Raw genomic sequence first — 14673 nt, forward strand, 5'->3', positions numbered from 1 at the left:
ATATATATATATGTGTGTGTGTGTGTACAGAATGGAGGCCCCAGCACTCGGCACGCGGCAGGCTTATATATATTGATTCTCATTGTCAATTGTCTTCTAAACGCAGACAATTTGAGCCTATTCTTGATGTCATGATGTTCAAATAGACCTTAAATTAGAAGTAGTGCCTTTATAAAAATACTCTTTTTTATTTGACTTAAGTTTGGCCTCGGCTTGTCTTTTATCATTATGAAAGACATATCGCCGAATCTTTGTTTCTTTTAATTGTTCATGTGGTAGGACAAAAATTTTCTTTTTCTTCCAACGATTTATCTAGTCCAGGTTTTTGATTTTCAAAAGTATGGTAGGTATTGATGACCTAATCCAAGTTAAAATCCAAAACCCAATCATCATCGCTATCAATTTAAATTTTGATACGTTTTGATTTTCGCTGTACAGATTGATTTTCATTGACTTACTCACATGGTCGGCATTGCAAGTCTTCTCACCGCGTTTTTGCACTTTATTTTCATTTTTGACACACAGCCACTGTTCTTCTAACCGCTTGTGTATTTGCTCTTCATTTTAAGTTTTTACTCGCTCACATGCTCGATGTCGCATGTCTTCTAATAGCGTGTGTCCTTGCTCTTCATTTTCATTTTTGACACTTTTTTGGGTTTTGATTTCTTCAGATAATTTATAACCTTTGCTTTAGCTGCCTGTACTGCTGTTGTCGCAATTGATGGTGCAAATTTTTGTTTTTTTTTGGCCTTCTAATAGACATTATGTTGTAATTATAAATAATTGATGCGTTGAAAACTCACCAATCTTCTTTATGCTATACATGGCATCATATAAGAAAATGCTTATATGATGTGATATATGGTGTTATAAGAAATGCTTATATGATATACTAACATAGTACTAGAAACCATTTGTGAAAACCAAAATTGAGGCTCTTAAAAATTTTATCAGAGTTCTGACCTATCCAGATCATTTTATTATGCGATTAAATAAAAAAAACAAGTTTTTTTAACTGAAAGTAAGGAGCGACATTAAAACTTAAAACGAACAGAAATTACTTCGTATATGAAAGAGGCTGCTTCCTCATCAACGCCCCGCTCTTTAGGCTAAAGTTTGACTGTCTCTCAATTCTTCTTTTTAAAACAGTAAAAAACTTTAGCGTAAAGAGCGGGGCGTTGATGAGGAAGCAGTCTCTTTCATATACGAAGTAATTTCTGTTCGTTTTAAATTTTAATGTCGCTCCTTACTTTCAGTTAAAAAAACTTGTTTTTTTTTATTTAATTTCTGAACGTTTTTGAATCAATGCATGTTTTGATTTTGGCTCTCCGCAGAGGAATAATTAAAAGGAAATTTGCATTTTTTTTTTTTTTTTTTGGCTAAATGGCTTTCTCATAATTTTGATCGAATGATTTTGAAAAAAAAGAGTGGGGGAGGAAGCCTAGTTGCCCTCCGATTTTTTGGTCAATTAAAAAGACAACTAGAACTTTTAATTTTTTACGAATATTTTTATTAGTAAAAGATTTACGTAACTTATAAATTAGCTTACGTAGAGAACTTTTGTATTCTCATATTTTTATTACATATATGAGGGGGTTAGCCCCCTTGTCAGATCCTCGCTCTTTACACTAAAGCTTAAATTTTGTCCCAATTCATTAAGAATGACCCCAGAATCGCAAAATCCGTAGATTAAATAGTTGAAATTACTAAAAATTCTTTAACGTAAAGAGCGAGGTATTAGGAGGAGGTGAGCCCCTCAAATGGGTAATAATTTCTGTTTGTTTTAAGTTTTAATGCTGTTCCTTACTTCCAGCTGAAAGAACTTTTTCATATTTATTTTTTCATTGTGTTTTTAAATAATGCTAGTAAATCCTGCGCTCCCTTCATGGAGATTTTCTTCCCCCATGACAAATTATCGATGGAAAGTTCCCCCAGCATATCCCCCTCTTCTCAACCCCTCCCCCAACCAAAAAAATCCTCCTGAAAACGCCTGTACACTTCCCAATAATCATTACTATATTTTGATCCGTTGACTTTGGTAAAATAATTAGCATGGGAGGGGGCCTAGGTGCCCTCCAATTTTTTTGGTCACTTAAGAAGGGCACTAGAACTTTTCATTTCCGTTAGAATGAGACCTCTTGCAACATTCTAGGACAACTGGGTCGATACGATCACCCCTGGGGAAAAAACAAAAAAACAAAAAAACAAATGAACACGCATCCGTGATCTGCCTTCTGGCAAAAAATACAAAATTCCACATTTTTGTAGATAGGAGCTTGAAACTTCTACAGCAGAGTTCTCTGATACGCTGAATCTGATGGTATGATTTTCGTTAAGATTCTATGACTTCTAGGGGGCGTTTCCCCCTATTTTCTAAAATAACACAAATTTTCTCCGGCTCGTAACTTTTGATGGGTAAGACTAAACTTGATGAAACTTATATATTTAAAATCAGCATTAAAATGCGATTCTTTTGATGTAGGTATTGGTATCAAAATTCCCTTTTTTAGAGTTTTGGTTACTATTGAGCCGGGTCACTCCTTACTACAGTTCGTTACCACGAACTGTTTGAGAATGTCCCAAGATACGAAGTTTGATATATATATATATATATATATATATATATATATATATATATATATATATATATATATATATATATATATATATATATATTTATATATATATGTGTTTGTTGTGTGTGTGTGTTTGGGTGTGTGTGTGTGTGTGTGTGTGTGTGTGTGTGTGTGTGTGTGTGTGTGTGTGTGTGTGTGTGTGTGTGTGTGTGTGTGTGTGTGTGTGTGTGTGTGTGTGTGTGTGTGTGTGTGTGTGTGTGTGTGTTCAATTAATGTTTTGGGAGGGAGTGAACATCCCAAACCCGTTCTGGCAGCAGAATTGCTTTTTAATTGGGGCTAAATTTCAAAGCTAAAATACATTTCGTCAATGCATAGCGTGAAATTAATCTGATCATTTTATGGGATATAATGAAACATAATCTATAATCTAAATAATAACTAACATGAAATTGAACAAAAAATTAAATACACTAAACTACAATATTTTCATGTTAACAGTAATTCAAAGCCACCCCTACGGTTCTAAGAGACCCAGCCTAAAAAAAAAAGGATCATTTACGACAAAATATCCTTACAGGTAGAGACTTCGCTCAAATCTTGTAAAAAGGAAACAAATAAAATGAGTCATAAGAATGTGATAACCTGTCACCAATTAATACCCGTTGTTCAGTCAATTTGTCTTTATTATATCATCTTACCAAGTTCAAAATGTTAGAAACTCGTACTTCTTAAAGTCACATATTTCCATAAAAAAAGGATATAGATCCTCCAAAACTATTAACAGCGCATAGAATTTCAAATCGAAGAATCAGCTGCTTGGTCTTTTTTATAGGGACAGGTGGCAATCCTGTCGCCCTGCAGGCTATCCACAGAAGGAATCGAGCCCTGGACCTGTATTGGCAGGCAAAGACATCAATGCACTGTGCTACCATAAGATAATTTTCATAAAGGACAGATCATAATAAAAAAATCTGTCATTTTGCTTTTTACTCAGGTGAAAGCATAATGGCAAACATTTATTTTTTGTCATTTTGCTTTTTACTCAGGTGAAAGCATAATGGCAAAAATTTATTTTTTGTGATTTTGCTTCTTACTCAGGTGAAAGCATAATGGCAAAAATTTATTTTTTGTCATTTTGCTTTTTACTCAGGTGAAAGCATAATGGCAAAAATTTATTTTTTGTCATTTTGCTTTTTACTCAGGTGAAAGCATAATGGCAAAAATTTATTTTTTGTCATTTTGCTTTTTACTCAGGTGAAAGCATAATGGCAAAAATTTATTTTTTGTCATTTTGCTTTTTACTCAGGTGAAAGCATAATGGCAAAAATTTGTTTTTTGTCATTTTGCTTTTTACTCAGGTGAAAGCATAATGGCAAAAATTTATTTTTTGTCATTTTGCTTTTTACTCAGGTGAAAGCATAATGGCAAAAATTAATTTTTTGTCATTTTGCTTTTTACTCAGGTGAAAGCATAATGGCAAAAATTTATTTTTTGTCATTTTGCTTTTTACTCAGGTGAAAGCATAATGGCAAAAATTTCTTTTTTGTCATTTTGCTTTTTACTCAGGTGAAAGCATAATGGCAAACATTTATTTTTTGTCATTTTGCTTTTTACTCAGGTGAAAGCATAATGGCAAAAATTTATTTTTTGTCATTTTGCTTTTTACTCAGGTGAAAGCAAAATGACAAATTTTTTTTTGTGGTTTGTGAAACAGCAGTGCTGTTTTGTTTGCTTGACCCCTACGACATCAATATCTTAGATTCACCCTTCTGTAATATTTGAGTCCGTAATATCGCAGTGTTGCGGCAACATATTCGTTTTTACGCAGAAATTATTTTCACATACCTTTTATATATTGAATTTAAATAAATAATCAATGCTCAGTTTTTCTCATTAGAGTGAACTTGGGACTTCATCTCTTGCGTTTTCCGACACCAAAGAATTTTCAGTTATCCATGAAGTAAATGGTTATTAAACTTTTTACCTATTTAAAATATTACTAAACTATTTACCCGTATTAAACCGTGTAATATTATTTACCATTATTCCGTCAACGGAATACTTTGGGGCCAAACTGACTTGACGTACCCAACTTAAAGCTCTTGTTCAGTAGCGATGCCAGCGCAGAAGGAACCAAACATCAGCGTCAATCGTCTCCAGAGTGGTTTGTTCTGGGTAAGTGTCAAAACTTCGCTGGGGCTGATGCTTAGGTATTGAGTCAGCCACGGATGACATCCAACCATCTTTTGTATTGTCTTCCTCTGAATCATTTGCAGCGCCTTGCAGTTGAGTCAAAATTGATGAGTCAGATGAGGTTGTTGATTGGGCAAACAAAGCAGATGACTATCCCAATGCAGTGAGTGAGACTAGAGCTTCTCACCCAGTGTTTGGCAATTTAAAGGGCCTGAGAATTTCCTAGTTCTTTACCTTGTCGAGCAAATTAAAACGTTTGATGTTGCGTAGGTGTTTCGTCTTGACAGTATCTACTTTCACCATCTGGGTTTGAGTCATAGGCCACGCCTCTGATGAGTACAGCATAGCTGTAGCTACTGAGCAAGAGTAGATTTTCGCTTTGATGAGATGACTGATCTGAGGTTCGCAAAATATTGTTCTCAGAAGATGAAGACATCATTCTATTTTCCCGCCCTTACTTATGTCTTGGTATCTAGATTTAAATTTGAGCCAAAAGTTGAACCATGACTGGTGACTGCTTAACTATGTCAACATTCTAGCCTCAAAATTCTGTGCTTATCACGAGATAGGATAGTAAAATGTTCTCATGCATTATTTACCCCTTAGTAATTTGAAGAGCACGTACAAGGCCGTTAAATGCACTTAGGAGATACTGCTAATTTTCAACTCTTTCCAAAAGCTCTTTAGTAGGTAGAGGTGGGTGTAAGACCTTAGAGTCTCCTTCCCCCAACACCACCAGATTTTTCAATTTCTCCCATAATTCTCTATATTTAAAAATAATTTTCATAATTGTTATTTCTTAAAGTTTGAACTTAATTACCCTGAAAATAGTTGAACTAGCCTGGTCATATGTTACTCGTCCTAAGTTTGACATGCTTGTTATTACATTAGAGAACTTGAAGAAGGCTGTGGAATAAACAGCTGGCTTGCAGAATGACCTAAATTCAAACTGAAATTGGTCTAAAGCCTGGAACTCGAAGCTCAATATTTCAAAATCCAAGGATTTGCAATTACCGATCTGAATGGATAATGACAATCGCTAATGGCCTAATCAAAATTTAAAAGTAAAAAAAGATTAGAGGTAATTGGCAGTTAAATTTGACCTATATTTCAAGTTTAGCTCCAAGACGAAAACGAATATTACAAATTATAAAAAATTTTTTGTAAGATTTTGGTCTTTCAGAGAACGGGATGGAAATGGATCCGCTGGAAGCCCCTCCCCCCACAGGTACTCTCTCTCAAACTTACTTGGTTCTTTTTAGTTTCAGGCTTGATACACGCATCATTAACAGAGGTTATAATGTAATTCCAGTGAAATCATCTTTTCTGTGCCTCTTCTAGTGGCTGTTAATGGAACTTGAAGTGTTTAATATAACGGACCCGTCCGTAATAGTGTGCAGTAGCAATGGCACAATTAACAGTGATGATTATTACGAGGAGTGCAATAACAACATGCACACGCCGTCAATATTTTTTCAGGTATGTCTTTTCCTAGTAGGCGCATGTAAAAAATATCTTTCTCAGTGGAGAAAATAAATGGCAATATTTCACTTTTCGTGATGAGGAACTGCAATTAAAAATAAATACAGTTGAAATCCGATTACTAAAAATATCTTGGAAATTTCAAAAACATTGACTTTATACTTATGAACTCAATATTTTTGAGACGTTGAGGGATTATTTATGAACTTCAAATATTACCGGTGGTCGGCCAAAACTATGTGCAATTTCATTTTAATATTTTTCAGGAGACTGGAAAAAAATTTTCGAATTGAATGTAAACATTCAAGACAAAAACTTTTCGGAGATAATAAGTTTCGACTAATAATGCACTAAAAATAGTGATGTACTAACTATAATGATAATAATAGTAATAAATGATAAAAACAATAATAACAATAACAATAATAGTAAAAATAATAAAATAATAATAATAATAATAATAATAATAATAATAATAATAACAATAATAATAATAATAATAATAATAATAATAATAATAATAATAATAATAATAATAATAATATTAATAATAATAATAATAATAATAATAATAATAATAATAATAATAATAATAATAATAATAATAATAATAATAATAATAATAATAATAATAATAATAATAGTAATAATAATAATAATAATAATAATAATAATAATAATAATAATAATAATAATAATAATAATAATGTACTAAATAATGTTTAAACAGAAGTATTTGAAGGTACCTCATTTCATAAATGTAGGTTCTAAGCTTGTGTGCATAAATGACGGGTAGAAGTGGGTCAAGAAAAAAGAATGTTAGTTACCATGAACCGAGTCATTATCAAGTTCTGAGCTATTGAAAGTTCAATGTTTATTGATTATTTCTATTATATAATAAAGTTCTAAAAAACAAGTAAACGAAAAGAATTATTGCCTATATGAGGGGTTCCTCCCTCTGAAATCTCTCGCTTTTCCTGTAAAGTATTTTAGTACTTTTAAAAGAAGCTTCTTATTCTAATTAAACAGCCCTTGTGTTTTAGAACTTGTTTTTAAAGAATTGAGACTAAATTCAACTTTTAGCGTAAAGAGCTTGGTATTGGGGAGGTAATGCACCTCATATGCGGAATAATTTCTGCTTGTTTTAAGTTTTAAAATCACTCCTTGCTTTCAGTTGAATTATGCGGTTTTTATTTAGTTTCTGATCGTTTTTCAAAAAAATGCTAGGAAGAGCCATGGAAAATTCCCTTCCACCACGGGAAGTTCCAATATGGAAAGTTTTTCCCACGTAGCATACCCCCGCCCGGAAATTTCCACCGGAAATCGTTTTTCAAATCATGCCAGATCATGCCCCACTACATGGAAAGTTGCTCCCTCGGAAAATTCTCCCACGGACAAATTCTTTCGTGGAATATTCCCCCCCACGGAAAAATTCTCCAGACAATTCCAACTCTGCTAAAAATTCTCCTGGACAATTCCACGGGAACATTTTCCACGTATGAAATTGAGTCGGCAAAGAAAAAGTAAGACAAACAAAAATAATTTCGCATAGAAATTCAAGCAAATTCTCTCGAAAATTTCCCTTGGAAAGTTCTCTCAATGGGAAGTCTCTTCATCAGAACCCCCTCCCTATCCTCAAAAAATGTCAGTATACTTCCCAATAGCCAATACTAATAGTAAACAATGGATAGAGCTCATAACTTACAACCCTCTTCCAAGGGACAGTAGAGGGTCGGGTTTCCCCAAAAGCATAGTTATTGGATTGTTAACTATACTCAACCAAATGAATATCTCAATCTTTTGATCGTATGACACTGAGAGAAAAGAGGGCATGGGAGGGGGGCTAGCTGCCCTCCAATCTTGCTGGTCACTTAAAAAGGAAACTAGAAGTTTTAAATTTTGTTTGAATAACCCTCTCCCGATATTCTAAGTCTATTGGTTACCCGGTTGCTCCTTACTTTTAGTTAGTTACCAAGAACTGATTGCTTTTACTTCAAAAAAATATATGTTATTTCCAAAGATGAAAAACGCTCAAGAAGTAATATAATCAAACTTTCCTGTTTGATTTCAGCTTCTGTATGTAATTATTACTAAGCAATACGTTACGGCATCCCCGCCAAGTCACACATTTAGAGCTTATGGCAAAGCTATTTGGCAGCAGCATTAAAATTCAGTTTCTTCAAATTTACTATTTCAAGAGTTAATTTGCCATGTGCAGATATATACAATGTGTGAGTGGATGGTTTAGTATTGAACTATATATAAATATATATAACTATATATATATATATATATATATATATATATATATATATATATATATATATATATATATATATATATATATATATATATATATATAAATAAGTTGTCTGTCTGTGTGTCTGTCTGTGGATCAGGTGACGTCATGTTTCTGTGTCAGCTGACGTCATGAAGTTAGTTGTCGTCATTTTTGCTATGACGGTGACGTCATTAAAGATATTTAAGACATATATGTTCACGTAGAAATCTATTAATGTTTAAGTTTAAAATGACTGATGAACTTACAATGGAAAAAGCCGATGAAGATGCTCAAAGAGTCTATGCCAAAAAACTTGCTGCTGATAGAGAAAGTCAGAAAAGAAAGCGTGCCGAGGAATCAAAAGAACAGCAAGGAAACAGGCTTGAGGCTAAAGAACGCAAAACCGCGCAGTTAGATGAAGATCCACCTGGACAGCGAGAGTCAAAACATATCAAAACTGAAAATGATAGCGATGATGATTGGGTTTGGGATTTTGACTCGGATAAGGTCATCAATGCCTACCAGATTTTAGTTAAAAAACAAAGGTTCGGCGATATGTATTTCATAGTGAAGCTGAAAAATAAAGAAGAAAAAGAAAACTGAAAAAGAAAAAATGTAAAAAACTAAAAAATACTAAAAGAAAAAACACTCAAAGAGAAATTACAGACCGGAACACAAATGACGACCGGGACAGAAGGAATATAAATAACGGCCGGGACACTCAAAGAGAAATTACAGACTGGGATACCGGGACACAAATGACGGCCGCGACACAGGGAATATAAATGACGACCAGGACACAGGTATTTAAGAATATCGTTCAAAGACAAATTTTTAATTGTAAGAAGACCGTTGAAAGAGAAATTTCTAATTGTAAAATGACTGAAGAACCTACAATGGCAACGGTACCACCATCGAGGTAGATAACCAGTGGGTTGTTCCATATTCCCCATTAGTGTGAAACGTCAACCCCAAGTCAAATTTGTGCATTGTTTGGCATCATTTTAACAACTTGCTCTCCATCAGCTCCTACAGAGTTATGGGAAAAATATAAGTCAAAAATGTCCGAAGATATACTCCATCGAAAACAGTTAGAGACGTCAGATATGACTTTTGATTTTACATCAGAAATTTATAACTACACTTTAGTTATTATAGAAGATTTGTGCGTACGCATGGCAAACAAACCTCTTCAGGATTTGGGAATGCCTTCACCTAACCGTATCGCTGCTGTTTCGACATGTGTAGAATTGGATCGTGAAAAAATTTACAGTACGAATGATCTATTGTCGTATGTACAAAATAACATTTCCAAGTTAACGTCGGAACAAAAAGACATTTATGACACGATAGACTCAATTTCAGGACGTATACAACTACCTGCTGATTTCTGTAATTTAGTGACGTCCAAAAATTAATTGATTGAAAAAGTATTTCCGAATATTCTAAAAAATTATAAAAATAATAAATGGCTAAGTGAAAGAGCAATTCTCGCACCCAAAAATATAGACGTCCACGAAATCAACAATATTGTTTTGACCAAGATTCGAGACCAGGCAGTCCTTTACAAGTCAGTTGACACAGTTTTGGAACCAAATGAAGCGGTTAATTATCCATCTGAATTTTTAAATTCCATAGATCTTTCAGGGTTTCCACCACACGTGCTACAACTAAAAATAGGCGTACCAATAATACTTTTAAGAAATATCAACCCACCAAAGCTTTGCAATGGCACGTGACTTGCCGTAAAAAAAAACAATGGAAAACCTAATAGAGGCCACAATCTTGACGGGGCCTTTTGAGGGTGAGGCTGTTCTTATTCCTCGCATTCCCATGATTCCAAAGGATAGGCCTTTTCAATTTAAAAGATTGCAATTCCCAATTCGATTAGCATTTGCAATCACCATTAACAAAGCTCAAGGTCAATCATTAGAAAAATGTGGTATAGATCTTAATACTGATTGTTTTTCCCATGGACAATTGTGCGTTGCATGTTCGAGGGTCGGTAAACCTGACAATCTATTTATATGCAGCGACAATTGGACAGCGAAAAATGTTGTATATTCGCAAGTTTTACGCAGTTAATTTGTATTGTATCTACCTATCTATCTATCTATATAAAAACGAGTTGTGTGTATGCATGTTTGTTTGTTTGTAAAAAGAGCGTTTGCATATGACGTCATTATTAGTGCATACGGCTTTGTATATGCACAGACAATGGGAAAGCCAAGAATGTTGTATATTCGCAATTTTTACGTAGTTTAACTCCTGCAGACGAAATGAATGCTTGCCTGAAAAATTCTAATTTATGGGCACATGTAAAAATATTAAAATTAACTACAAATATGCGTGTCCGATTGCAAAACGATGATTCTGGTCAAACATTTTCAGATCAATTGCTGGCAATTGGAAACGGAAAGCTCCCAGTAGTGGGAAAGCCAAAAATGTTGTATATTCGCAATTTTTACGTAGTTTGAAACACATATATAAATCTATCTATATTCACAGGTGGGACACAGGGACACAACTACAATGGCGCGTAACTAATATGGCGCGTAACGACTTACGCGCGTGGGGGGGGGGGCTTGGGGGGGCTTACCAACTACAATGGCCCCAACAGCTAGTATATATATATATATATATATATATATATATATATATATATATATATATATATATATATATATATATATATATATATATATATATATATATATATATATATATATATATATATATATATGTATATATATATATATATATATATATATATATATATATATATATATATATATATATATATATATATATACCAAATTTTGGGTATATATATACCAAATTCTTTTTTTTTGTATTTATACCACAATTTTGGTTTTTAGAGTTTCGACTACTATTGGACTGCGACGCTCCTTAATTACAATTTGTTACGACAAACAGTTTGATATTAGTAATTTTAGTGATTTGTTTTCCTTTAGGAATTATTCTTCCTATTGCGGTTTATTTCTGTTATTATTTTTCTTAATACCACTACAAGATTGTAACATCAATACACCATCTCTTGGATTCTAGTTACTCACAAGTATTTTCTGGGTTCAAAAGGAATAAGATTTCAAGATTTATAAAATAAATATGAACAATATTAATTGTTCATAGAGGACAAAAGATTGATAAATACTAACTACATTTAAAGATCTGAGATGCAGGTTCAAAAATTTCTGAATATTTCTGAAGAAAATTTTCCTTTGTGTGAGCAAGGTTATATTTTAAGTAAGGTTATATTCGAAAACCAGTTGCAAATTTTTAACTGGTTTGTCGAAAAAAATACAAAACGAATGAAGACACAAGTTTACTAAGATTGCGGTCTTATCAAGTATCTCTAGTCTAAGGACTCATAAAGGATGTGCTTTTCAGAAAGTTGTAGTTAGTTAAACATGAATTGATGAGTAATTTCAGGATCAAATACTAAAAAGAGGATTTTTTTAAATACCTTGTGAGAGTTGGAAAAAAGAGAAGTTGTCATGTTCATTAATGTAAAAAGTTAATTTAATTAGCGTTTTATTTGAACGCGCAAAAATAAAAAAAGGACTTTTTTCAGAGGTGGTTTTAGGAAAAACAGCGGGCATAGAAATTTTGGAATTTTGGAATGCGCAAAATTTCCAATAAATGATCTAACAATTATAACGATTATGTAATTTTTGAAATTTTATTTCTATTAAAATTCTATTAAGTGGAGGGGATAGTTGAAAAATAAAAATAATTAATTAATTAATAATTAATCAATAAAAACTGTAAAATAATAATTAAACTATGACACTTAATAATAATAGATAAATGATAAATAATGAAAAATTTTCTTATTAATTGATAAATCGAAAATTACTAATAGATGAAAATTTTGTTAAAATTTGACTAGGGGCGAGGGAAATAATCAAGATTTTTCTGTAGACGCAAGAGAGACCAGAAGTGCCACTGTTTTTTTTTTTTTACCCACTGCCCCACAAGCTTAAATCATTTGTTTTTGAAGTTTTGTTGGGTAAAGTCAAACTATGGCAAAAAGAGTACAGGACTAAGAGGGACAGTAGCTATTTCATTAAAACAAAATATATATCAAACAGTTCGTGGTAACGAACTGTAGTAAGGAGCGACCCGGCTCAATAGTAACCAAAACTCTAAAAAATAGAATTTTGATGCCAATACATACATCAAAAGAATCGCATTTTAATGCTGATTTTAAATATATAAGTTTCATCAAGTTTAGTCTTACCAATCAAAAGTTACGAGCCTGAGAAAATTTGCGTTATTTTAGAAAATAGGGGGAAACGCCCCCTAGAAGTCATAGAATCTTTACGAAAATCACACCATCAGATTCACCGTATCAGAGAACCCTACTGTCGAAGTTTCAAGCTCCTATCTACAAAAATGTGGAATTTTGTATTTTTTTGCCAGAAGGCAGATCACGGATGCGTGTTTATTTGTTTTTTTGTTTTTTTGTTTTTTTTTCTTTTTCCCAGGGGTGATCGTATCGACCCAGTTGTCCTAGAATGTTGCAAGAGGGCTCATTTTAACGGAAATGAAAAGTTCTAGTGGCCTTTTTAAGTGACCAAAAAAATGGGAGGGCACCTAGGCCCCCTCCGAAGCTAATTATTTTACCAAAGTCAACAAATCAAAATTCTGAGATAGCCATTTTATTCAGCGTAGTCGGAAAACCTTATAACTATATCTTTGGGGACGACTTACTCCCCCACAGTCCCCGTGGGAGGGGCAACAAGTTACAAACTTTGACCAGTGCTTACATACAGTAATGGTTATTGAGAAGTGTACAGGCGTTTTCAGGAGGATCTTTCTGGTTAGGGGAGGGGTTGAGAAGAGGAGGATATGCTGGGGGAACTTTCCATCGATAGTTTGTCATGGCGGAAGAAAATCTCCATGAAGGGAGCGCAGGATTTACTAGCATTATTTAAAAAAAAAATGAAGAAATAAATATGAAAAAGTTCTTTCAGCTGGAAGTAAGGAGCAGCATTAAAACTTAAAACAAACAGAAATTATTACCCATTTGAGGGGCTCACCTCCTCCTAATACCTCGCTCTTTACGCTAAAGTATTTTTAGTAATTTCAACTATTTATTCTACAGCTTTTGTGATTCTGGGGTCATTCTTAATGAATTGGGACAAAATTTAAGCTTTAATGTAAAGAGCGAGGATCTGACAAGGGGGGAACCCCCTCATATATGTAATAAAAATATGAGAATACAAAAGTTCTTTACTTAAGCTAATTTATAAGTTACGTAAATCTTTTACTAATAAAAATATTCGTAAAAAATCAAAAATTCTAGTTGCCTTTTTAATTAACCAAAAAACCGGAGGGCAACTAGGCTTCCTCCCCAGCTCTTTTTTTCTCAAAATCATTCGATCAAAATTATGAGAAAGCCATTTAGCCAAAAAAAAAATGCAAATTTTGTTTTAATTATTCCTCTGCGGAGAGCCAAAATCAAAACATGCATTGATTCAAAAACGTCCAAAAATTAAATAAAAAAAACAAGTTTTTTTTAACTGAAAGTAAGGAGCGACATTAAAACTTAAACGACCAGAAATTACTTCGTATATGAAAGAGGCTGCTTCCTCATCAACGCCCCGATCTTTACGCTAAAGTTTTTTACTGTTTTAAAAAGAAGAATTGAGAGAAAGAGTCAAACTTTAGCGTAAAGAGCGAGGCGTTGATGAGGAAGCAGCCTCTTTCATATACGAAGTAATTTCTGGTCGTTTTAAGTTTTAATGTCGCTCCTTACTTTCAGTTAAAAAAACTTGTTTTTTTTTATTTAATACTATAAGAAACTATCATTGAAAACCACTCAGACGAAAAGACTAGTGGACCAGGATTATTTTCTATCTATTAACATTTGGTATCTGGTATTCCCTGATACGAAAACAAAAATATTTCCCCAATCTAGTTCTGAAAAGTTTGTTCACTCTTTTCAATAGCCAAATAAAAAAAAACTTCCTTGAATTAGTATATTTTCTGAATTTGTTTAATCATCAAATAGTGGCTTTAATCATCAAAGGTGATCTTTTAGTGATGGTTGCGGTATTCAAAAAGTGTTATGAACCATATTTTAGAGTATTAAGGAAATGTCTGAACAGATTT

At 33.1% G+C, this 14673-nt stretch overlaps 1 protein-coding gene across 8 annotated transcripts in view; it reads left to right on the top strand.

Annotated features, from left to right (window-relative positions):
* The window catches only part of LOC136036083 (RYamide receptor-like), a 151490-nt gene that overhangs the window by 72247 nt on the left and 64570 nt on the right, over positions 1-14673 (top strand). For all 8 annotated transcript variants that reach the window (XM_065718068.1, XM_065718061.1, XM_065718067.1 and 5 more), the window contains one exon: positions 6032-6248. In XM_065718068.1, coding sequence (XP_065574140.1) covers positions 6120-6248 — 129 coding nt within the window. In that variant the 5' untranslated portion in view covers positions 6032-6119. The remainder of the gene's footprint in view (positions 1-6031; positions 6249-14673) is intronic.

Source organism: Artemia franciscana, chromosome 15 (genome assembly GCF_032884065.1).
Source record: "Artemia franciscana chromosome 15, ASM3288406v1, whole genome shotgun sequence".
NCBI lineage: Eukaryota > Metazoa > Arthropoda > Branchiopoda > Anostraca > Artemiidae > Artemia > Artemia franciscana.